Here is a 25411-nt window from a genome sequence, read left to right as displayed (position 1 = left end):
GGCAGCTGTTGGTGAGGAAGCCCGTGATAGGAGGTTGCTTGGGGTCCCGCGACGGAGCCCTGGAGACCCTGCATGAGCCACCGGGCATCAACCTCCATTGTAACGGGGCACCCGGGGCCTGTGCCTGCCGTCCAGCGGCTCTGCTAGCAGCCGCCCGCCCGTCCGTGCATAGGTTAGATCGCGCGCCCGCATGCATTGGATCCCGCCCGGGGTGCCGCAAGTGTTACGGGCACTGCCCTGCACACCACAGGCGCTCGACCCACTGTGGCTCTCCCGCTTCAGCGCCAGACGGCCGGGCTGTCTTACGCCAGTCCTGGAAGCCCCTCGTCCGATGGACCGCCGTGGCGGGACCCCGCCAACGCCGTCTGGCTTGCATCGGGGGTGGGGCACAAGAGCAATTCGTTCCTCATGGTTCCAGATATTTTTTTTTTTCCTTCACGTCTACAAGCAAACCAGCTTCACCATCTCTGCGATTCCCCTCCCCCCGCGACGCGATTGACCGAAACGGCCTGTTCTCGGAATCTAACCGCCCTCGTGCTCGAATAATACCGGAACCTTCCCCCCACGTCGCACGAGCAATCCGACCACCATGGGCAAGTCGAGGCGCAACCGCGGCGGCACCGCCCACCGCCGCGACCCCATCGCCAAGCAGGTCAAGCCGCCCTCGGACCCTGAGCTGGCCGCCCTGCGCGAGTCCAAGATCCTGCCCGTCCTCGCCGACCTCAAGAACGCCGATCCCAAGTCGCGCTCCGCCGCCGCTGCCGCCATCTCCAACATCATCCAGGACAGCAAGTGCCGGAAGCTGCTCCTGCGCGAGCAGGTCGTCCACGTCGTCCTGACCCAGACCCTCACAGACGCCGCCCTCGAGAGCCGCGCCGCCGGCTGGGGCATCCTGCAGGTGTTGGCTCAGGAAGAGGAGGCCGACTTTTGTGTCCATCTATTCCGCCAGGATGTGTTGACGGCAATTGAGTATGCGGCAAAGATGGTACGCACCCCGCGCGAGATGGCTTCCTTCTCGTCTCTCCTCCCCTCTCTTCGCCTCTCGTCGCATATAGCTCACAATTTTCCCTTTCCATCAGGTCACCGAGAGGCTTCAATCTACCGCGACCCCTTTCGCCAAGACTCCCAAGGCCGAGCAGGGCTTCATCGCCAGCATCGCCGCCTCGCTCGTCTCTCTTTTGACCGCCCTCGCCGAGGCTGGCGACGAGGTGCTCGAGGCTATCTCGGCCAATGCCACCGTCTCTCAGTTCCTCTTCCTTCTCATATCCCACGACGGCCATGGACAAGAAGACGGCATCGCTGGCCTCCGCGTCGACGCCATGGCCTGTCTCATGATCCTCTGTGAGGACAACGCGGCTCTGGCCGAGAAGCTCGTCACCTCCGAGCATGATCGGTGCCTCAAAGCGCTGCTGGCACTGAAAGACGACACCAACAGCGACGGCGTCCTCGCTTGCGCCACCCTCCACAACATATTCGCCTCGCTGAATGGCTTAAGAAACGCACCCCAGGTGCCCGAGGCGGACGACTCTCTATTAATACCGACTCTCACGAAGACCATCGCGGCCATCACTCAGGGGCAGGCAGCGACCAACGGTAACGGGTGGTCAAGTCCCGTCGAACAGCAGCAGCTGGCGCTCGAGACCCTGGCATCCATCGGCACGACCCTCAACGCCGCCATGGCCGGCCCGCCCCCGCGAAAGGAACGAGACGAGGCGCCCAGGGAGGACGACGAGGACATGGGCGACGCCGACGCTGACGCCGGTGACGCCGATGAAGACGAAGGTGCGGAGGACAACGAGGCTGAAGGCGACGAGGACGATGAGATGGACCAGGACGAGATGGAGGCCGACATGGACATGGTCACGGGCGTCGACGGTGACGACGACGACATCAACGACCTCCCCGTTCTCAAAGCCCTGCTCCAGACCGCCATGCCCGAACTCATCCGCGTCGCCTGCCTCCAGCCCTCCAGCGACGAGACGATGCGGCTGCAGGGCCACGCCCTCTCGGCCCTCAACAACATCGCCTGGTCCGTCTCCCTCATCGACTTCTCCGAGGACCAGAACGAGGGCATCCAAAAGGCCTGGGCCCCCGTCGGCCGCTCCCTCTGGGAGCGCGTCATCTCCCCCATCCTCGCCACCGACACGGCCGACGTCGGCCTCGCCACGCAGGTCACCTCGCTCGCCTGGGCCGTCGCCCGCAGCCTCGGCGGCAGCACGCCCCTCAAGGCCGACGAGCACCGCAAGTTCATCGCCCTCTACCAGGCGACCAAGGGCCTGGTCGCCACTGCCGACGACGACGACGACAACGACGACCCATTCCAGAGCCTCGGCGTCAAGTGCGTCGGCGTCCTCGGCCAGCTCGCCCTGCACCCTGCGCCCGTCGACCGCAACCGTGAGGTTGGCACCTTCCTCGTCACCCTGCTCGCCGGCCTGCCCGACGGAGCTGGCGCTGGCGCCGGTGCCGGTGCCACACCCCCGGCCGACGCCGTCGAGGCGCTCAACCAGCTCTTCGACGTCTACGGCGACGAGACGTACCCCTACGACCGCGACGTGTTCTGGCGCGGCAACTTCCTCTCCCACCTCGAGGCCGCCGTGCCCAAGGTCCGCGCCCTCATCAAGTCCATCGACAAGAAGACGCACGCCGAGCTGAGGACCCGCGCGGACGAGGCGTCCCTCAACCTGACCCGCTTCCTGGCGTACAAGAAGAAGCACAAGCCGTGAAGGACAGGCCGGCTGCTTCGTATGGTGTGGCACAAAAGTGGACGAAATAATGACTTGGCTATGAGTGTGCGTGTCGCAAGGACAGGATACCGAGGAAAAGGCTTGGAGCAGCGCCTAGCAGAGGCGCGTTTATTCATATCATCATCATGGCGCTACATCGGGTTCATGCGAGCATATAGCTAGACAGACAGCACATAGATATCACCTTGGAACCCCCCAAATCGTCAACACCGCTCAAAAACCTTGTACAGCCCCTTCAGGCTAGCCACTTCCAAGACGCCCCCCTTCATCAGAGACTGTGTCGCCACCAAGCGCGCCTTGAACGCCGGAAAGAAGATGTTCTCGACCGCCCACCTGACGTACTGGCGCCTCGTCCGGACCTCGGCCGGGACCTCTTCCTCCTCTTGCGGGGACGACGCCGTCCCGCTGGGCGACGCCGCGGGGAGCTGCTCAGGGACGTAAAACGTCGCCAGCTCCCTCAGGAACGAGTCGAAGCAGGCCTTCTCGTCCGTCCAGTCGACGTTGGGCCCGAGCCGCAGGAGGAACTGCGGCAGCTTGGCCACAGAAGGCGTGTACCCCTTGACCATCAGAGGAATAGAGACGAGCTCGCCGGTCGGCGAAATTTCGAGAGAGAAATACTCCAAGAGCATCTCCCTCCTCTCGATGAGTTGGTTCGCCACCTTGTTCACAATTGCTTCGACATCGAAATCCTCGTCTGACACTCCCAACATCTCCTTCTCCTTCTCCGCCGCCATTGTCAGGAGCTCGCCAAGTCTCAGCGGTGGGCTGAATCGGATGGTGCCAAAGTTACCAAAGTCTGTGAGCCCCAGCTGGTAGAAATACTCGTAGCAGGTGTGCCCGTAGTCGATGAGATACAACTTGATGCCGCTCTGTATCGCAGCCAGCCGCCGGCTCTCGTCCACTATGCCGACAAAGGTATGCGACGTAAATATTTCCGTCAAGTCGTGGTGCATGTCGTCACGTACTTCGCCCCGCAACTCTTTGACACTCCTCAGGCGGCAGAGCATCGGCTCCCGATCGCTCTCCTCATACTCGATATTTTCAGGGGCGGCCAGCGGCTCCTCTGCTCCGACTCCAGCTCTTCCAGACTCTCCAGAATCTGCCCGCAGAAACATGCTGGTGATCTTGCGCATCGATGTGTCTGTCCGAACGAGTTCATTGGAGTTCCGCCTCGCTTTGCCGGTAATCATGTATTTCGGCGTGGCCGGTGCAGCATCGTCTGGGTGCGCGTCTTCAAACTGCATGGCGCCCGGCAAAAGCGTCTGAGTCTTGAATGTTCGGCTCGTGTCGACTGCCGCGAGTTCCTCCTCTATCTTGTTGCACACATCTTGAATGATTTCGTCCTCGTTCAAAAAGTGGACTTCTCGCTTCGTCGGGTGCACATTGACATCCACCCTCCCGGGATCAATCTCCAAACTCAGGTAGACGAAGGGATGGCCCCCTTTTGGCAGGTAGCTGGCGTAGACCTGTTCAATGGCCTTCTTGATGTTTCCTGACTCGACGGCCCGGTGATTGATGAACAGCAACAATGTCGTCTTCTTGATGTGGTAGTTTGCGTTGGTGACAATACCATGGGCGGTGTAGCCCCAACGGTCCGCAGAAGTAGAAAACTCAATCAGCTCATTCGCTACATTGCTACCATGAATCTGACGTATTCTGTCGGTTGGGGAGGCCTGGGCCTGTATGGAGAGCGTGTTCGATGCCTCGCCCCCTTTCTTGCACGTGAAGCCAACTCCCGCACAATGGATGGCGTAGCGACCGACCATGTCAATGATCTTGTTGAATTCTTCGCCGTGCGAGCGGAAAGCTCTGCGTCGCGTCGGAACGTTGAAGAACAAGTCTTCGACGGTAATCTGGGTCCCTGGCCGACTAGCCATCATCTTGGGTTCCGCGGGCTGGCCTGGCTTTGGCGGTGCAAGCTTTCCGTCGAGATAGTGCGCCCGCCACCCGACATCAGAGTCTTTGGTTCTGGTGGTGACGCTCAAGTGGGCAATATGGCTGATGCTTGCCAAGGCCTCTCCTCGAAAGCCATAAGTGCCAATCGTGGTGAGGTCTTCAAACTTTGTGATTTTGGACGTCGTGTGCCGCTCACACAGAATGGGCAAGTCTTCCCGCTGCAACTATCGTCAGCCATCGTGAAGTGCAGCGGAACGGCGCACCGTCCGTCTCACCTGGATGCCGCCGCCATTGTCAGTGATCTGCAGCTGCTTCAGGCCGCCGTCCTTGACGACAATCTCGATGGCCGTTGAGCCGGCGTCGACGGCATTCTCGATGAGCTCCTTGAGCGCGTGGACCGGCGCCACAATAATTTCACCAGCAGCGATCTTGTTGACGACCGCCGGGTCCAGGGCCTGTCGTGCAAGGGTCAACCTCCGGTTCGATGCCCACGGCACCGGAGACGCGCAAGCAATCGACTCACTCTGATTCGGCGTGGCGGCTGTGCCTCTTCTGGGAGATCCTCTGCCTTGCGCTTCTTGCCGCCGTGGCTGTCCACGTCCATGCTGTCACTGGCCATGCCTCCGCCTGCCCCGTCGCATTTGCGCGGAGACGTAACGTTGCTTGGACCTTGCTGGGCCTTCGGCGCCAGTGCCGGCCGCGAAGTTGTGAAACAATAGTCGACACGATCGGCACAAGGGCCGAGCCGGACGAGAGTGTCAACCTGTCAAGCAGGAAAACCAGGGCGCTCGTAGGTTCGGTCGAGGTGGTGCAGGGTGGAAAGCTGCAACTTGGTCCTGGTGGGGTGTCGAGTTTCCATCCCATGTCGTCACAGTGCGTGTGTCAGGGGAGCGCGGCACGCGAAGGCTGCACGTCCCCACGTGACCGAGCGATGGGCGATGCACGTCGCGGCAGGCACGACTTGCTGCACACACACTGGCAGTGCACGCACGACAAGCAAGGGCAAGAGCAAGTTACGTACCTCACTTACCTTCCTGAGCGAAACGGAGAGCAGATTACCAGGGACGGAGTACCACAAAGGTACTTTGCATGAAGTACCTCGGGTGCCCTACCGACACGCCTGGTCAGGAAGGCACCACCCGCGGCAGGAATACGAAGTACTGCCCGTCGCGGCAAGGCGGGCAAAATGCGGGATCGGCCACTTAGTACCACGCCTAATGCTACGTACTGCTGCTAGGTAAAAGTGCGACGCGTCGCTCGGTTCGGCAGTCGCACGAACTGCATGACCCCCCGTCCCTTGCTGTGGGCTCCGTGGCTCCGTGGCTCCGTGATTGCCCATCCATGCGCATGGCAAGCACGGATGGCTCCATGTCGTCCGCTCGCACCTTCCCCGGATTTCCACGCGCTCGGACCTCGGCCCACGGCCTCATTTCGTCCCTTTTAACCATTCTATGCAAGCACATATCCCGCCTTGATAACCTCATCATCGTCCAATTCATGCTCTGCACCCAACATGCGCTCGGACCCTTGCTCTGCTGACCGCATGCCTTCCATCACGCCCCTGGCAGGTAGCTTGTTCTTGGCAGCGTCGCTAAACACCGCTCGCCTCAATCTGTTGCGCCCTGGCAAGCCCGGGCAGCTTGGGGGATCCACCGACGGGTATCAGTAGTTTCGCCAGCGTTCGACATGTGTCCAAGCTCAACGGCCGCCGGACTCGAGTCAATGATGCGCCACGATCCACGGGGTGGTCGGTCACGGTAAGACAATGGTCTCAGGTTCTCTTAACCACCAAGGTGGGCGGGACAGGGGATCCACATGATATCAATCTCAGCCCCTGGAACAAATCTTCAGCTTGCTCGTTGGTGGAAGAAAGCCCGCCATCTTGATAATCGCACAATGAGCCCATCTAACTTGGAGCAGAGCGAAAGAGTCTTGCGCTCTGCGCCCTCAGACATAGGAAATATCGTACGGGTATAATCGTGACCCCCCTTGCTTGGGGCGGTGCATTCGCAACTCCAAGTGACCACGCACAAGCCCTAGCCAGGGCTCACCACCTGTCTCCTACCAAGGCAAATTCAAACGACTACTGCTATGGCTAGAAAGCAAGCCCATCGGCGCCTCATTCTGGACAACCGCAAAGTTGGCGGTTAGCTCAAGACACAAACCGGCCACGTAGGCCGCTCGAGGTCCGCGACGGGGGAGCAACTCTTAGCCTGGCATAAAACGCTACGACCTACAGCCCCAATCACGACGAGCATCAGTCTCTAGCTGTAGTGATATGGGTGCCGTTGAAGCCAGTTGATCTGCAGGACAAGAAACCCCCCCTCAGCTGTGACATCGTGCATCCTTCAAGAACAGACTTAGGCACACATCTAAGTGTGCTGCTGTGGTCGAAAACCATCTTACAACCTCCATGGTGCAAGGGCGACCACGGTCCTCGCAACATACTGTTGTTGATTCTGTATCAAGTCTCGTATGGGCCTTGTACCGCGTACGGTCCCTAGTCGATCGGATCCTCGTTTTGGAAAATCGCTGATGCTCGTTCGATCCGTTCGAAATTGATACTGGCAGGCTTCCTCTTGACTTAATCGCTGGAATCTGTCACGATCGTCATTGGCTTTGCGGGTTCTTTTCAGACCTCTGAGGTCTATCAATCAGTCCTTCGATGTCAAGTCGACTCGGGCGCTCCTCGCGCTGCCATCCCTGAGAAACGGGTGTCGTTCGATGCTCGGACTGCGCTCGAATCGGGGCGAGTTGATACCCGTGGCGGCCTGCAGGGTCCGCAGAGTACGGTGTCTGGCTTCGGCTCGGATCGTGTGTCGTCTCTGCCAGAGAGGACCCTGGGGGTCTGCTGCTCATTCCCGAGGTGTCGTAAGAAAACAAAGACGCTGAACCTGGACTTGTCCTGGGAGCATCGGGGCCTCCGTATGTATTAAGCCCTAACGGAGGCCGTATTTGTAGCGAGCCCTCACTAAGCCGATGTCGAACGGGATCAAAGTGAGCAGGATCAGGGCTCCGAGCCGTCGATAGCGGCCGATGACTCGCTGACGGGTTGTAAAACGCGCTCGCGGGGGGTTGTGTCTGCGGATAAGGATAGCCCTGGGGCGCGCCCAGGAGCATTACCACAAAGTAGAACGAGCCTTCTTTCCCCAAGCCCAGATGCAACCCAAACTGCCTCCCATAACCATCAGGGCCAGCGAAAGTTAGCTTGTCCTGGGTGTTGAGGACGAATTGTGAAATCTCCGCAGTGCTAAAACCAAGCCCCTGAAGGGCCGGTCCACCGCCTAGTATTGGGGGGAGGTAATTGGGTTCCCTTCGTTTCTGCTCCTCTCCAAGTCGATTTTGGAGGTGTATGATTTTGTCCATCTCTGCGTCAACGACCACGTCTCGCAATCTTCGTCCTATGAGGTTGGCGACGCCAAGTATTTCCAGAAACGTTGGCGATGTCTTCGCAAACTCCATCCCCATTGTGAGGAAGGCAACGGGTTCAGACATTGTCCCATGAATGTTGACCTCGTCGGGTCTACCATACTGCCTGATGGGTAGCGCGCCGCCAACGGGCGACTCGAGCGATCTGTGAAAATGATGTTGTCGAGACAATTCGTCGACCCCTTGGCCCGTAAAACCGGGCGGGTAAACACCGAAAGGTCTGCGGGCGGAAATATCAGGATAGCTGGGCAGCCGCAGAGCATCGTACCGCGCGTCTCGATCGTCTCTTAATCGTGGCCGTCCTCGTTTCTTGTGTTGAACATCAACGCAGGCATCCTCTTTGCCGTTGCTTAGGCACCGCGAGCAAGGTCTCTGTGCTATCCCGAGGTCAGCCTTTGTCTGAATTCGGAGGCCCAAGGACCCGAGAGTCAAATGAATCTCCAGAGACGTATTATCTCCGTCAAAATCAACATCAACCAATTCAGTTCCGTGGACAGTTCTAGAGAGCTGCGCGACTTCATGGTACGCCTTGCTGCGTCTCTTCGCAGCGTGTAGCCGCTACAAAGGCCAGCACAGAATCATTGTAAAGAGTGGACGGGCCACGAAAGAGTACCAGCTAACAAGGCGAGCGAAGAAATCAAAAACCACGTACCGTCGCACCTGGATTCCCCTGTCAGAATTATCTCTTGAAAAGTGTCACTGCTGCTGGAAAACGGCTTACCGTAGATGTGCTCGCTTGCAGGGAACGCAAGCTGAGGCTACGTGACCCTTTGCTTTCCTTTGAGACTTCGGGGAGGTGAATGATTGATTTTCCGGAGCAACGCCCCGACTCGCCATGGCATAGCTGCCTTCCGAACTGGGTCCCGCTGTTGCCACGTACTGGTGCTGGTATAGATCTGGCCTCGACATATGTGACTCTTGCGGTGGATAGGGAGGCGCCTGTTGCAACGCCTCGCCCGGGTGTCTCGGAGCGGCGTATGGGACTCTTTGTGGCTCGCGTTGATAGACCAGGGGTCCCGCAAGGGGAGGTGGCAGCCGACGTTGTGAATCGGGATGCTGTAATTGTGCCGCCCTATCCCGATATACATCCTGAATCAGCGCTCCAGGATGCCGCGAAGGCCCCTCTCCATATTCGTTCGCTTCGTGAGCTACTCTTGGCGGAAGCGGCGGAGAGCCTGACATGGGCGGAGTGGGATATGCCCGTACTCAAGCAGCTCTCTCCGAGTCTTCTCTCTTGCTGTCCCAGCCCAGATCTGGCGCGCCCCTCAACCCGCGAGGTATATCTGGGCGTTGGCCGAATGGGAGTGGAGTCGAGTGGTGAAGGCAGCTTACTGACAGCATGGAGGGAGCCTTCTACTAGACGTCTGCAATCTCGATTGGAGGAGCTGTCCTTGTGGTCCGCCAAGTGACGGTTGTGTTGTCAGCCTTGCTGCCACTCGGAGGACAGATCTCTTCCGAAGCTCTCGTTAGCTCGTCAGCGCAACTCCTTCGAACACCAGAGAGGTTATCTCTGATTCCAACCGCTTTGAAAATCGTCGCCTGGTGGGCGCGAGGCGACTCCCAGGTGAAAGGTTTTCGATCCCCCAAGAATCGCCGTATCGTACTCCAGACGAGGCCTATTCGAGCGAGCTGTTTTCTGCGCCACGAAAGTCCAAAAGCTGAATCGCAGCAGTCGTCGCACCGGCAGACTTGCAAACGTGTCAGAGCGCAGAAGAATTGATCAGATGCAGCCTGGTAGGCGATCGGCGTGTTGTAGATGATTCGAGCGAGGACACAAGGGAGGCAGCAAGAGTCGCTCTCAAGTTACGATCCAAGCAGAGGGGCCGTCGCCGCCAGCCGGCAACAAAATATACTAGAACGGCACCGTGGGCAGCAAGATCAGCTGGCGTGAAACCGACAGTAGCGGCGTCGTAATACTGCCAGGGATGATTCCACAACTGCCGTGATACGTCCCAGCCGGCAAATGTTGTGACTGTTGGGACAGAGGAAACTGAGACGAAGTGCGAGCGGCGGTCGGTAAGACACTCGGTCGTTGTAGGACCAAGAGCCGTGGTTCCGCAGCCTGACAAGCCCGGATGTCAGGATGGGCGGCGAAGCGAGGGCTTGTTGAATGGTCAGAGATTGGCTGCCAGGAGGCTGGCGCAGCGAGGCACAAGAATCGAGACGGCGCCGGCGTGGCCCAGAGGCTGATCGGCGGCTCAGAGCCGGCTTTTGTGCGACTTTTGGACTTCCGAGCTACGTACCTACAAGTACTACTGGTGCTGCTGCTGTTGCTGGGACAGACGACGGTCAAGGGTCACTAGAGTTGGCAACCAGGCATCCGGGGGGGGGAGGACCCTGGTCGGCGTCTGTCGAGTGGATGCTGGCCAAGGGGTGGGCGTCATGGCATGGGAGCACCCTGCTCATCCCATCTGACAATTCTCCGCGTGTCTCGAGTGTCCAGTTTTCCTTTCAGTGTGTGTGCGCTTGCATGCCTTGGTGTGACTTTTGGGTTTGCAACAAGACCAGGGCGACGGGTGTGGCCGAGGGCGCTACCAGTGGAAGACGGAGTGGGCATAGGCCGGGCCTTGTATCAAGCTCCAAGCAGGGGGCCACGTGAAGAAAGCCAAGGGCGAGAACAGTGGGACGAGGGTAGAGAGGAGAAGAAGATGGAGGAGGCGCCCGAGGAGGGGGCGTGTATGAACAGGAGCTTGTGGCTCGTCTAGCACACAAGCATCTGGCACGTACGTAGATGTAGTGTCAGTTTTCGGTAATCGGAGACCGATCGCAAAGAGTAGCTTGATGTCGAGGCCTGTACAATGGACGAAGACCGCGTCAGGGGGGGTGCCAGACCAGACGGGACACTTTACGGATGCTGGTTGAGACGAAAGTTGGGGAGGGGGGTGGGCAGATGGCAGGGGGGCCGAACGACTCGAGATACGTACGAGTACAACAGCCAGGATAGTGCGGGCTGCCCAGCAGAGGCATTCGAAGCTAACGTGCGAGTGGAGAGGACAGCCAGATGCTTGGGCCAGGAATGGTTTCTGGAAGACGTCATGATTGGAGGAATCGGAGTGGTCGACCGGTTGGCGCCGTGTCGTCTTGGTGCTCGTCGTCGTCTTGCATCGAGAAGCACTGCACCCGGCGCGTAGACTGCTGCTGCCAACACGCAGACAGTCCGACAAGCAGACGGTACACTTCCAAGGCAATCCTCGCGGACGTCTTTGCCCGACACCGGTTCTGGCATGGGAGCCTCGCGCTTAAATAGTGCCCGTACTCGCACGTGTGCGGGCACGGGCTCGGAAGTCCGGCCTCGCTGTGCACTTACTCGGTGCATGCGTTGGTGATGCCGATGTCTGTGACGGCGAGCGAACACCGGGCCGTTGGCCCTCGACTTGTTGTTTCTCCTCTCGTTGATGAAGGACGAGGCCCCGAGGCTAGTCAGCAACCCTTAAGCTCCAGACATCTCAGATGATACTCCACTCAGGCACACGCGCACACACACACACAAACGCATGCGCACACGCGCACACTCGCATTCACTCACGCAACGGCTCCGTCTCGGGAAAAAAAAAACAAATGTCGCTTCAGGCACACCACCGCCGGCTCGACAGCCACATGCCCCCTGTTGGAGGGCACCGCAAAGTCACCGGCAGGCGGGCCTGGCAATCTTGTGCCGGAAGGACGAAACGACGCCGACCAGGCAAGCTTGTCGTTGGTGGACGCCTCAGCGCGGCCTAACCGTTTTGAAAATGGTTTCAATCGTTGCCAGGATAGGTTGTCGTTGGTGGGGATGGCAAAGACTGGGGCACGCCGACAGTGGGAGTGGTTCCTCCTTGGCGTCTGGCTTCGCGAGGAGGCCAAATCGTGGCAAACTTGACCCTTCTCGCAACGGAGGAGCTGGTGGCTGCCTGTGAAGTGAATGATGCACCTGACTGCCACCGCCATTGGTCGCCGAGACTATCGTGGTTCCCCAAGCCGAGGGACCAACCCAGGAGCACGGACAGCGCTTCGCCTCCGTCAAAGTTCAAGGAGTGAAGGCTAGAACCCTGCTCGGCCTGACGGAGTTTGCCGTGGGCTTCGGGCCCAGGTACGAGTGCTCGTACAAGTGCGTGGACGGGGAAGCTTGGTGATGTTGCGTGGGCGTGAACAAAGCCGATCAAAGGTCCTGTCAGGAACCGGGCCGCCCAGATTGTCTGATCGAGCCTGAAGCAGTTAGCGAGCCGGGCGATCTAAGACGTCCATGGTCTGCTTCCCGAGCGAAGACCGCATTGCCGCTCGTGGCCCCCATGCCGTCCGGGCTGAGTCTGGCTCGGCTTATTATGCGCGCTCTTGCCTTCGCGCATGTAAGTCCAGCCCAGCCTCCTCCACGGGGGCCAAAGAGGTACGAGGACGCGGCGAGAATCCGAGTCGCGTGGCAGCGTTGGCAGTTGCCCCGGCGCCACTCGTTGGCTTCTTCAATTGGCTTCGTGCCGTCCATGGCCAAACCATCTACCCCAGGGGCCATCGTGGAATTGACCATGAATGGCGAGGTGCCCGCCAGGCCTGAAGCGCACGTCTCGCAATGCCTCGCGCGGGAACGCCGCATTAGTGAGGATGCGCCAACGCCTTGCATCGCACGCACTTCGCGCAGGCGACAGATCAATACCCGCTGCAGATCACGGCGCCAGCAGAGCGGCAATTGTGTGGAGCGAGCCGCCCAAGATGGCCAGCCGGTGTGGTGGGCGATTTTGGAGCCAGGATGTCGGTCCAGGCCAGGTTTGCCAGGCAAGCCGACGAGGGTGGGTTGCATGGAGAAGGATTCTCGAGACGGCAGAGTTGACGGGGTGCAATTTGTTCTCAACAGACGGCATCGGCGTGCTGCAGGGCAACAACTTCCATCGGCCAACCTTGCAGCAGCATACTGTGCCAACGTGACGATCCCGTCGTGGTCTGCTGCCCATTCACCCAAGCCGCCCAACCAGTCCGTCCCTCCCCCCATCCGAGGCGAGGCGAGGCGAGGCACAGGCACCAGGCCCAGGTTCGGGGGTTGGCACCGCGCCGCACCAACGGCGGCCCCGACCACGGGAACCCAAGATCCACCCGCCTCTAAAGATCCGGCGCGCCGTCCCAGAGTTCGAGGGCCCGACGGGGTCGGCGAACAGGCCAACTCGTGGTCCGCGGGTGGCTGTGGCCTGGCGCGACCCTTGCGTGCAGCCCCGGTCACAGCGTGGCGAGCAGGGCATCAAGCAGATTAAGGTGCAGGGATTGCGTGTCTGGAGCACCCGCCATGCCACCCTGGGGGCCGGAGATTCCTGCTGGCGAAAGTCTTGGTTGCAGATCGCCCAAGCCAAGGAAAGGTCGGACAGAATTGACAGGCGCCTTACAAGGGGCACCCCAAGAAGTCATCTTCGCCGGCATCGCTTCGCATTGCTGTCCGTCCAGTCGAGGGCCGCTCGTCAAAAACGGGCGTCGGCCCACGGTCGATCATGCCCACGGCCGTCGAGCCATTGCCACGAGCTCGCTGTGTGCTCTCACCGGAGCCACATTCCGCAGAGTCCACCGGCTCGCAATCCCTGAGCGCCAGAACCAGATGACTGAAGATCTCGGGACCTTGCATGCGCTTGTTTGATTTGCCTGGTAAACGCATAAAGGGCACAAACTCGGCGTGTAGGGAGTACCATCTGCACCGCCGTTTGTTCCTGTGCGCGCCTCCACGGCACGGTGTGTACTCACACGGGCGCTGCAAGGTAGTGCCGTCTTTCCAGCGCTGGATGCGAATCCATGAACACGGCCAGATGGGCATTTGCCACCCGCATCCATCGAAGCAGGGGAAGCTGCTCTGTTTGGCAAGCCGGTCGAGCATGAGAAACCCACTCCCGGCTGGGATGCTACTTTGTAATTGGCACGAAACGGTCGGCCAAGGATTTCTGGCCAACTCGGTCGACGGGACATGCGGCTCGGGAGCTGAAGATGTAAGATCGACGGACGTCGGACACGCTACGTGCTCTCTTGCGACGCGGACCAACGACCGAGCGCAGAAGGTTGACGAGTTCGTGTGGCGGCGGCGCCCAGCGCAGGTCTGCCGCCAGGAGAGCGACCGTGCATCGTTTCGATGCGTCTAAGTACGGTTCCGCATCCCCGCAACTAGCTCCAGCTTCCCAACGGGGTTCGTGTCTCCAAGCTCACGACCCGAAACAAGCTTTTTGCAGCCGTGTACGACTCGTGAATGCATCAGAGGATGCATGGCGGGCAGATCAGCGAGCCTTGCCGGGCCGCCGGCGATTGACCAGAAGGGCCACGATGCGACAGTACCATCCCGTTCCGGGAGCTGGGCGCAGGGTTGCTGATATTTTCGCGGGGCCATGTCAGACTCGGCGCATTGAGGTCGGTCCACCTGAGGCTCCCCCGGGCGCCATGCCTCAAACAAAGTGCCAGCGGGGAACACTGCGCCGATTGGAACGGCGCGTGTTAGCGTCGCTGGCCGGCCTCAGACGCTGACGAAAGGCCGCTGCAGGGCCAGTCCCGTGGTATCCACCGGCGTCTGTTGTCTTTCAACAAGCTGCTCATGGAAGTGGGAGAGGGAGGACCTTTGGAGAGCTCTCTTGTCGCGTCGAGGCAGTTGGCGATTCGGCCGGCCGTTCTTCGCACCTCGTATCATGACCAATTACCTTGGCAGGTTAAATACGCTGCTACGGCCACGCACCGAGGGCACGCTCGCTGCAGGGCGCGAGAACCTTGAGCGGTCGGTCAACATCAACAGGGTCGCAGGGGAGCCGGTGATGGGGTCCGACGACCCTGCGTTGCGAGCTGAAGCGAAGCTGGGCTGGCGTCGGCCACTCGGGACGCCCTGGAACCCAATCGCCACAGGGACCGCCCAAGGGGCACCGAAGGGCTCTCCTCGGAGATCAGCACGTGGAGGGAACAAGCTATTGACTCTTAGCGCAGACTGGCACGATAGGAGAGGAACTTGGAGCACGTACGCACGTATGTGTCTGGCGGTGTGCCGCCGTGCTGGACCACGCCGCACCGCACCGCACCGCACCCTCAGGGCCCTCGACCGAGCTCCTCGCAAGTCGGAGCACAAGAAAAAACGCTCGGCTTCATTGACGTGATCGTGGGGCGGGAAGTGGGCGCAGGGGGTGGGCGAGCTGCAGCCTGCAGGGTCCTGCTCCCTGCTCCCATGACATTGTCCCGGCGCACCTGCCGTTGTGGCTGCTGCTCACCCGCTGAAGCGCCCATTCCTTCCCCATTTGCCCTTGCGAGATGAGGTTGCTCTTGCCCTCGCACAGTTGCACTTGCACTTGCACTTGCCGTTGCACCTGCACTTGCCGTTGCACCTGCACTTGCCGTTGCACCTGCACTTGCCGTTGCACCTGCACTTGCCGTTGCACCTGAACTTGGCATTCGCGCTTGCGCTTGCGCTTCGAGCCTCAGGCCGTCGCTGCAGAAAGGTACTAGGTACTAACCCAAGATGCCAAGGTATCCCCATGGTATCCTCAAGGCAGGGCTTAACACTCGTACGGACTAGGTAGGTACTACATGATTACCCAAAGTGGCAATTACCTATTGCGAATGGTCATTCTAAATGGCACGATTGCGATACGCAAGACGGGCTGTACCCTGTACCCGTGCTTGCACCGGCTGTGTTGGGAAGGTACCTTGGACTTGGGGCCTTGGGACGTTGGAGATCCCCCAAGAAGGTTTTGGTTGTATGGACGAGAGGCTCACTCAACCAAGCACCGTCACAGCTATTTCACACAATCCCCATTTCCCCTCATTACCTTTCGCCACTCTGGCCTGAGGGCCCCAATGTCGCGGGCTCGAATGCGGACGACGAACCTCGTTCCGTATCCACTGTCGATACGCCACGGCCAGAGCACTTGACTCCCAGCCTTTGGCCCTCAGCGAGACGCTGTTGGAACTCGCAAGAGGCGCTCGACGTCGTCGGAGACGGGCTAGTTATGTGGCGCCAGCTCACCAGACAGGGCAGCCTCGATTTGAGTTTGGACCCCGGCGGACCCCAGGTGATCCCTCCCAGCTCACCTGCATTCTGCCGTTTTCCCACGGCGTGTTTCGAACAAGGCAATCCTCCGTTGCCGGTGGCTCATCCTTCACCGTCTTTGTCGCCATTGCCGAACTCCGCCAAGGGACCCCAGCAATGACAACTGCCATGGCAACTCTTTGACGGCCCACGGAATGAAATGAATGGACGCTGGCTCTTGCAGGGCCCCTGGGGCCGCTTCTTCGCCCGTGGTGCGAGTGCGAATCGACAAAAATCCGCATCCTCGGGCGTGGCCTGGTGAAGCTGACGTTGCAGCGGCAATCGTGCTCCTCATCAAGCGACAGCAGGAGGTGACAATGCGTGAACACCGAGGACAGAGGTGGCTGCCATTGATGAGGCGGCAAGGCTGGACGCCAAGCCGCGTCTGGAGTCGTGCTGAGCGGGCAAAAACACCAGCTTCCTCTCATGCATCGTACACGGCATGTCCTGACTGTTGCACAGATCTGGAAGTACCCGGGGCACTACCCGGGGCACCAGGCTTTTGCTTTGCGTCGCGAGGGACCGACGTGGCAATGGCCATCCAGACACGTTGAGGGCCGCGGTGTCGTACATGCATTTATTTGTCTGGCCAGGGACTTTATGCGAACTATTTGGCCTAGGAGGGGTTGAATTTCACCGATGCCTTGCCGTTCGGTTCAGGTTTCAAGCATCGCTACGGACTACACCTTGGCAGCATTTGCATCTCCCTCGCGTCAGGCCAAGTCTTATCCTGACTGCAGCCGCATCGGCGTCACCTGCCAGCGGTCCAGAACGAGAAAAGAACCGAGGGCCGTTGCGTTGGCGTGCCATGCAAAGCCATAGAGGTTGGGTCGGATACACTTCCGTGCCTTGTCCAACACCAACTCGACGCGTTGGCACACCAATGGACCTCCCCAGCCCGCGGGGAAAGGGGATATCGGCGTTTCGCGTTCCCTGCGTACTCCGTATTCCGTACCGGGCACAAAGGACAACGAATGCCAGCACCGGCATCAACACTGCAAGCGGACTAATCAGCGGCGGGTTCGCGCATGCAACCCATACATCTACAAGCAGGTACATTCGTGCGGTCATGCAATTTACAGATCGGACGATTCAGGACGAGGGAGTTACGATGCCCCCTCGGGCTGCCGCCGTACCCTTCGCAATTCCTCATCAATGCCGTAACAACTACCGCAGTGACGCGGGATCGACGGATAAGCTGGCGATGAAGCTCTGGCGAGCCAAGCACAGGGCGCCCCAGTACACAGAGACAAGGTCATTGGCTTGGCACTACACGGAGTACGGAGTAGAAGGTGCAAAGTTTGCCCGTCGCTAACCGTACACCGGGTGCCTGAGCCCTGCGGAAGGCCGCAACAGCATCTCCAGCTCGGAGTCATTCCGTGGGCATCAAGGCAGTTCAAACGGAACTTGGGGCGCCAATGACGATGGAGAGAACAGCCAGGGTCCCCGTTGAAACGGGGTCCGGGATGTCACAAGGAACTGCCAACGGCCAGCAACGCGTCGCTTGAAATTTCATGTGGTAATGCTCCGTACTTTGATTCAGGCAGTGACATGGATGTGCTCGCGGAAAATAAGGAGAGATCTCACGCCGCAGGGACCTGGTGGAGGCATTGGCGGAATCCCATTTACACGTACGAAGTGTAGGCACGCGCGTGGCCCATGGGCTTTCTCAAATATGCGTCGTTGGACTCGGTCCATCTCGGCCTCGTCCGTCGGCACATGGGCTCTCGGGTGGCCCCATCCGGTTCATCCGTCGCCCGGCTCGAGAGTCGTTGACGCGGACACAAGGCGCGCGCGCCATGTGCAGGGACGTCGGCCTCATCAGCAGCGAGACGCATCCGGAACCGGTCCGGGACGTTGCCCTTGCATGGAGCTGATACGCCATTCTACCTCCCGACACCTGGCACTGGCCCTGACCCAGATGTTCGTCGATCTCGGATAGGAAAGGGCCGGGGCCAACAGCCAAGCGCGGGCCAGCAATCAACATGCGGCAAGCAACATGCGACACTACGAATGCCTGCCCCTTCAACCTCTTTTCTGCTCGGGCCATGCAGCCATGCCAACTGGACGGCAGCTGGGGGCATGGCCGGCCATGCGGCGGATCCGTTCTCGACCTGGGCGCAAGGGCCTGCAATTTGCCGTATTCGGGAGGTGAAGGAGGGGAGGGAGGGGAGGGGAGGGCAGCGGAGGGGCAGCAGGACTGCCGGCCGGGCGAGGAAGCATTGGACGGAGAATGCAAATGCGAGTCAAGCAAGGGATGGATGGGCCTGGACAGCACTCGTGCCCAAGCATCCCGAGTGCCCTCGAGTGTGATGGCCGCAGGACTATTGGTGAGCTAAATTTCCGGACCGCATGGGTCGCGGCGACCCTTGACTGAGCGAGCGAGCGAGCGTCTTGACTCTTGAAGGCGGTTGGCTTCCGTCTTGCCGAACTGGGCCACGCCTCTTCCCCATCGGACCCCAGTCTCGAAGCCAGCCACGGCTGTGATGTCAACAGCAGATCGGCCCATGGGACCGTGCCGGTCAAGCCGCTGGCAAAATGTCTCTGCCAACCCTGCTCTGCATAGACACTTTACCCGCATGCAACGCCAGTCACCCCCGGACGGCCGTGAGACTAGTCGGCCGCGGGTGCGACCAAGCAAGCGTCATGGCAAGGCACAGCCGGCGGGCCGGGACGGGAGTGCCAGTTCCAGCGCCAGCGCCAGCTCCAGCTCCAGCTCCAGATCCCACCGAGCTGCCGGCCCATGGACGGAGCACGCCTTGCCTCCTCCGACGCGCGGACCGTGGCCCGGACGCGCCCCGGCCGGCCCTCCGGCCGGTGGAGTGGGCGGGCGTCTCTCCATGTCGGGGCGCGCGAGTGTCAGTTTGTCTACAAGAACGCGCCCTGGAACCCGCTCCATGCAGTCAGTCCTTGTTACATACAAGCCTGCGCCAAGTGTCACCCACACGGAGATTTTCTGCCAAGCCGCTCCTGGCTCCTCTCGCCTCGCGCATTGCACAAGGTGGATACGCAGCCTGCGAGGCATGTCACACGGCCGGGGATAGCATCGCGGCCTGCAAACGTTGCGCTCCGCCGGCGGAGCTTGATTATATTTCCGGAGCAACGTATCTGTCGCATCAGGCGATCTCGAGCGTCCACCGAGCCGATTTTGAGTCGGCCTTGCCTCTCGGGGCTCCATCTCACGATGCGATACCGCGGGCTTGGCTGCCAAGTCGTCGCGAAGCTCGCCTGCTCCCGCCTTGTCGTCGACGGTTGAAAACGGTTTAACTACGCTCCAGACAAGGTCAAGGCCGTCTGCCCAGGTCTCGGTTGTTGGCAGCCCCCTCCGGAGCCCTCCGGGCCCCGTCCGAGAATGCTCCTGCGATGTAGAACGCCACCACCTCCAACGGCAAGCATTGATGTGACACCCTGCGGCGCGGTGTTGGGCTACAAGGTTCCGACACACCCGGGTTGGCGCAAGAAGCAACAGATTCGTCAACCTGTTCCAGGACCAACAGCACCACTGGCCAGTCACCTGAGTTGCGCTCACACCTACTCTGCGGCGGGCAGTACGTACGTGTGTTGTGGTTATGTATGCGCCTTTGCCGAAGACCACGCCCAAAGGAAGCAGTGTGGGGGACGCGGAAGTAGGTTCCCCCTGACCATGCCATGGCGCCAACGGACCTGGAATGCCATTGCACATGGCCATGGAGAGGGCCCTGCATAATATCCGGCACTGGCATCCAGTTCCTGCCCCCCTCGGGCTTGGCTTTTCCAGATCAATCCTCAGCGGCACAAGCTCATATGCGTTTCCGGCCTGGGCGACGCAGCTCTCCGTCCCATTACACGTCGTCCGCCTTGCCCCTTTCGGCCACGAAGGATGATGCGTGGCCGTGACACTGGCGCAAGTCTCGCCCGGCAAAGGCGCGTGCAGGTCTGGGGTAGCACGCTGTTCTTGAAAATGCAACAAATAGCAGCTCCTAGGCGAAAAGGGGCGATCGACATGCCTCGACCCTGCGGGCTCAAAGCTTATTGTACTTGAGCGAAGCTCCCGCAATGCCGGCCCGTGTCTCCCCGGTTAGGCTTCAAGGGTACATGAGCGGCTACGCCATCGGACGCATGGCCGTTGGCCCTCACACGTCCGGCTACGAAGATCGTGTACCCGTCCTTGCAGCGGGCGTCAAGGCAAGTCGGGAGGCCCAAAGCTTCCTTGTGCTCCGGCGCGCGTCCGCCGTCGCTCCACAAGCACGAGGATGAGCGACGAGGGTCCTCCGGTACGCACGCATTTCCCTCCAAGCCTCTGCCCTTGTTCTCGCCTCTGTCGTGGACATGGCCGCGGAACCCTTGCAGAGCTGAGGAGGACAGTGTAAAGCCTGGGTTCCGCGGCCGCCTTGTCACACGTCAGGCAACGTGTCCTGCGTCCTGCCAGACCCCTCTGCCAGACCCCTCAGGGGCCCATCACGGGGCATTTTGACCTTTGAAGCGGAGAATCAGACCGGGAAATTGACCCCAAAGCGTCACGGTGGCCGCGCCTGAGGAGACATCCCTTGACCATGATAAACGCATGCGTCCCAAGCCCCCTGAGAGGGGCGTCAGCCCCATCGCATGCCAGGCCGCTTGGTGCCCGTGATTGCATGAGCAAAAGGGCCACGGCGTGACATGTAGAATGGAAAAGGAGATTCCAAGAAACAATATTGCTAAACTCAAAGTCGACGGCAAAGCAAATTCCCGCTGATTAGGGAGCCGGCCAGAAAAACAAGAGTCATGCAACCTGGGGGCCCCCTCCCGCCCCCGCCCGGTCAGCCAGAGTCCCATCTTCATGGTCCGTCACTCTGCCACTGGGCCATGTATCTAGCCGTACTGTACGAGCGTGTTTGCTCTGTTTCGTACTCGCGAACCTAACCGTAGCCCCCAGCCCCAGCCCCAGCTCCATCTCCATGTCCATGTCCAGCAACGGCGAAGGCGACGGCGAAGGCGGCGGCGGCGGAGCGTGGGACAGCCGTCGCACCTTGATCTGGAGACGCCCCTCCCCTTCCGGGGGGCGTTGTGTCTTGTCTTGTCGGTCGTGCGGTCGTGCGGTCGGTCGCACACAAGCCATTCCCGCGCTCGCTAATCGCCGGGTCAATGCGCCTCGCCTGCTCGCATGACTCCCTCATCTTGTGCTCTCTCTCTTGCCTTGAATATCGTGAGTGCAGTGAGGCAGTGACTCCCACCAGAAGAGGGGGAAGACGAGGACGGGGCACAGTGACGCCGACGAGGGGCGAGCATACGGGGGCCAGGGACAAGGGCGGGCAACAATACCCTGGGCACCTCTGGCAGCCCAAGCTGAGAGGTGTGTCGGTGACCTTTGCGCGAAGTAATACCTACCCGGGAACCTTTTCCAAGAAGGCGTTCAAAGACACCGCGTCTCAGCCCTCGCGCATGGGATGTAGGGGTTCCTAGCCGGCCAGCAGCAACAACAGTCTTGTAACAGCAGAGATAGAAAGCTGAGCACGGCCCTGGCTCGCGGTCTTGTAACTGCAGAGGGGGCAGAAAATGGTAGTACTGGTTGTGGTGGTAGTGAGCTCGCTTGATCCGGCGCCCGCATGTCGTGTGAGGCTCGCACAGCGCATGATATGCAGATTTGCCGACATGTATGTATGCCAACCGCGCTGGTGGCGCGTCATGTGAGACGCCTAATTGGACCGTGAGATGCTGCTGGCAGAAAAGAAACACCGTCGTGACAGCTCGGTCTAGCTGTGTGGTCTCAATATCATCATGTATACACGCCCGTCTCAACAATATACTCTCTCTCTCTCTCGCTCTCTCTCTCTGCCCCTCCGGTGGTGCTCGCGCATCACGACTCCCCTCCCACCACCGAAATGAAAGGCGTCTCCCATCGCCGAGACGGCACCCTCTCCCACGTTCTTCACCCCCTGCGCAGCTTGCAGTTGCCCATCTCGGCCCTGCACGCTCGGAGTCGAGTCGTGACCCTGCGCGGAGGCCGCTCATAGACGGCTCTCGATACCAGCAAAGTTGCTGTCGGCGGCCCAATGAGAGTCGGGCCAGACCAGCCGAATCGCTTCCCAGATATGACTGTTGGGGATGCCTGTTAGCCAGAACTGAGGCAAGACAACTAGCTGAGACATTCAGGCGGTGCAGAATGGTCTTAGCGGGCGACGACGAGGGGTTCCAGTACTTACCTGACATGGAAGATCTGGAGGCCGTCCTTGACCTCCTGCGGTAGGTCCTTGACGTCCTTCCTGTTCTGCGCGGGTAGTAATACCGTCTTGACGCCGGCCCGTAGCGCGCCGATGAGTTTCTCCTTGATGCCCCCGACGGCAGTGACTCGGCCGCGGAGAGATATCTCACCCTGTTTCACGTGTCAGCGTCTTTCTACCCTCTTCATTGCGCAACTCTTGCGACCGCAGAGTTCGGCAAGCTTACCGTCATGGCCATTGTAGGAGGGACAGGTTTGCCAGAGAACAAGGAGATGAGGGCGATGGCCTGTCCGATTCCGCTGCTGGGGCCGTCCTTGGGGATGGCGCCCGACGGGCAGTGCACGTGAATGCTGCGGTCCTTCATGATGTCGATGGTTGGCTCCGCGGTCAGGCCCAGCTCGAAAGAGTGCGCCTTGACCCATGTCAGGGCCACCTCGACGCTTTCCTTGAGCACGTCGCCCAGCTTGCCCGTCAGCTGCACCCTGCCGTTGCCGGGCATGTCCGCGACCTCGATGAATAGGATGCTCCCGTTGCCGCCCGAGCTGTACGCCACGAGACCTGTCACTATGCCTGGCCTGCTCGTCTTCTCGGCAATCTCCTCCTCAAACTTCTCGATGCCCAATATGTTCTCCACGTCCTCGACGGTGAGACGCGAGCGGTACATCTCTAGGCGACCGGCGTCCCTGGCCTCGGCGAACTCGACCGCCTTGGCACGACAGACGGAGCCAATCTCACGTTCCAGGTTGCGAACCCCTGACTCACGAGTGTACGACTCGATGATCTTGGAAACGACGTCCTGGTCAAAACCCACCTGATCCTCGGCTAATCCGTTGACGCGGACTTGTTTCGGGACCAGGTGCTGCATGGCGATGTGGCGCTTCTCAAGCGTTGTGTAGCCGGGCAGGTAGATCATCTCCATTCGATCCAGCAGAGGGGCGGGGATGGTGTCGAGGCTGTTGGCGGTGGCGATGAAGAGGATCTTGGACAGGTCAATGGGCATGCCCACGTAGTGGTCGTGGAAGGTGTGGTTCTGCTCTGGGTCGAGCACTTCGAGCATGGCGGCGGAAGGGTCGCCATGCACACTCGCAGAGCCAATCTTGTCGATCTCGTCCAGCAAGAAGACGGGGTTCGCGACGCCAACCTTGCGCAGACCCTGAACGATGAGGCCGGGCATGGCTGCAACATATGTCCTTCGGTGGCCGCGAATCTCGGCCTCATCCCTCACGCCGCCGAGGGAGATCCGATGGAACTTGCGGCCCAAGGCAGTGGCCACCGACTTGGCAAGGCTCGTCTTGCCCACACCGGGCGGGCCGACAAGCAGCATGATCGGCGACTTGTCGACCATCCGCTGGGATTTGAGCAGTTCCAGCTTGGTGTTGTGAGGATCAGATGCATCGGCTGGGGCCGCAGTGTCCAGAGAGCTGGACGCTGCATCCTCTGCGTCCGGGGCAGCGACGTCTGCTTCAGCTTTGCGGATCTTATCATCGACTTCATCGTTGATGGACTGCTTCAGCCGAAGCACGGCGAGGTACTCTATCAGTCTCTTCTTGACCTTGTCCAAGCCGTAATGGTCGTCGTCGAGTTGCTTGCGAGCCCGAGTCAAGGTGTCAGGCCCCAATCTGTCGTCCGTCGTGGCGGACCACGGGATCTCGGACAAGGTCTCGAGCCAGTTCCTGGTGACCTGATACTCCTGGTTCATGGGCATCATCTTCTGGAGTCGTCGCAACTCTCTGTCGACAGACTTGGCGACGTCGGGAGGGAGACGAGCGGCTTGAAGCTTCTTCTTGAGTTCGTCGAGCTCATTGGCCTCCTGATCGTCGTTTTGATCCTGGCCAGGAGGCATTTGGCCATTGCCGGGCATGAACGTCATGCCGGGCACCTGCAGTATCGAGTTTGGCTTCTTGGACTGACCATCGTTCAGGCGGTCAAGAATCTGCACCGGCACGGATGTAAAGGTCGTGATCTTGAAGTTGTTCTTGATGCCCCCGACCTGCCGCTCGAGCAGCTCCACCACCTTTGTTATTCTCACTTTGACATCGAGGGCGGCCAAGACGCCGAGCTTCTCCTCATGGGTCGTCTCGACCAGATTGGCCATGAAATCCGCGAGGAGTCCGGCCTCCTTGATCTCTCTCCTCATGATGAGCATTTCAAGTCGTTTCGTGATGGCTGGCGACAGCATGGGCCCGCCCTTTGTCCGCGGCAGCAGGGACGAGATGCGAAGAATCGTGACGAGTTCCCGAGACCGCAACTTAAGCAGGCCGAACAGGTCCTGGAGCTGCTTGTCGCCGATATCGACTGAAAGGGGGTCATGGTGATTAGTGTCACGTGCTTGCTCATTCAGGAGGGCTGTCGCAACGTACTGGCATCGCTAAAGTATGTCACCTTGCCCTCGAAAAAGGGACGCTCTCGCAGGATGTGGTCGACGCGGACGCGGGCCGTCGCCTCGACCCGCAGCGCAAACTCGCCGCCGCCGCGGCCGTCGATGCCGATAATCTTGGCGGCCACGCCAAAGCCAAAGATGTCATCCTTGTTGGCCGTGCCGGGGTTGACCTCGTCGACCTGCGAGCCATCTACCTCTTCGCCATTGTTGATGAGTAGTTGGCCGGTCGGACCGACGAGGGGAGAGGAGACGGGGACGCAGGCAATGGGGACGCCGTCGATGCGGCCGTCGGGGCCCTTGGCGGCGGCTCGTTCGTATACGTGGGCGAGGAGGGCGGGGATGTCTGGGCGGCTGGAGCTGACGGGGATCCGCTGTACGAGGCCGGGCAGGAGGACGGTGCCTCTGGCGAGAGGGATAATCGGCAGGGTAGCAGTCTGTGGTCTTCCCATGGCGGTGCGAGGTCGGAGGGGAGCGAGACGGGAGGCTTTCGGGGTCGGATGGGAGGGAGCTGGGCAGCCGAGGAGCGGACGGCAGCAGCAGGGAGGAAACGTTCAGCACGATGTGGGAGCACGCGCGCGCAGGCGCAGGAATGGACGGATCAGTAGGTCAGGTATGCGTGGTGGTTGGCGATGGGGGATGGATGGAGGAGGAGGGAAGGGGCACGGAAGCGGCCGGCGTCGTTGGCTGTTGATGTCAGTCAGTCAGTCAGTCAGAAGCAAGCCCGAAGCTTCCCCCAGCTTCGGGGGTCCGACGCCCGCCCCGGTCCGACCACAGAAGCAGT

The 25411-nt window shown here is 60.3% G+C and overlaps 3 protein-coding genes across 3 annotated transcripts; 1 reads left to right on the top strand and 2 right to left on the bottom strand.

Annotated features, from left to right (window-relative positions):
• Positions 1-589: 589 nt before the first annotated feature.
• Positions 590-2723, top strand: PLICBS_000838 (uncharacterized protein; the record flags this gene model as incomplete). The annotated part of the gene is made up of 2 exons (XM_018318116.1): positions 590-985; positions 1080-2723. 2 exons carry the CDS (start codon positions 590-592, stop codon positions 2721-2723), a joined length of 2040 nt encoding a protein of 679 aa, XP_018183641.1.
• Positions 2724-2947: 224 nt separating this feature from the next.
• PLICBS_000837 (DNA mismatch repair protein) lies at positions 2948-5244 on the bottom strand (the record flags this gene model as incomplete). Its single annotated transcript, XM_018318117.1, has 3 exons — positions 2948-4858; positions 4916-5095; positions 5164-5244. The coding sequence occupies 3 exons, from the start codon at positions 5242-5244 to the stop codon at positions 2948-2950; spliced, it is 2172 nt and encodes a 723-aa protein (XP_018183642.1).
• A 16793-nt stretch (positions 5245-22037) lies between these two features.
• On the bottom strand, positions 22038-25079 carry PLICBS_000836 (uncharacterized protein; the record flags this gene model as incomplete). Its single annotated transcript, XM_018318119.1, has 4 exons — positions 22038-22125; positions 22233-22402; positions 22477-24545; positions 24611-25079. The coding sequence occupies 4 exons, from the start codon at positions 25077-25079 to the stop codon at positions 22038-22040; spliced, it is 2796 nt and encodes a 931-aa protein (XP_018183644.1).
• Between the last annotated feature and the right edge of the window lie 332 nt (positions 25080-25411).

This window comes from Purpureocillium lilacinum (genome assembly GCF_023168085.1).
Source record: "Purpureocillium lilacinum CBS 284.36 DNA, scaffold_1, whole genome shotgun sequence".
In the NCBI taxonomy this organism is placed as follows: Eukaryota; Fungi; Ascomycota; class Sordariomycetes; order Hypocreales; family Ophiocordycipitaceae; genus Purpureocillium; species Purpureocillium lilacinum.
Note: the sequence above shows the minus strand (reverse complement) of the source record. Positions and strands in the feature narration are given on the sequence as shown.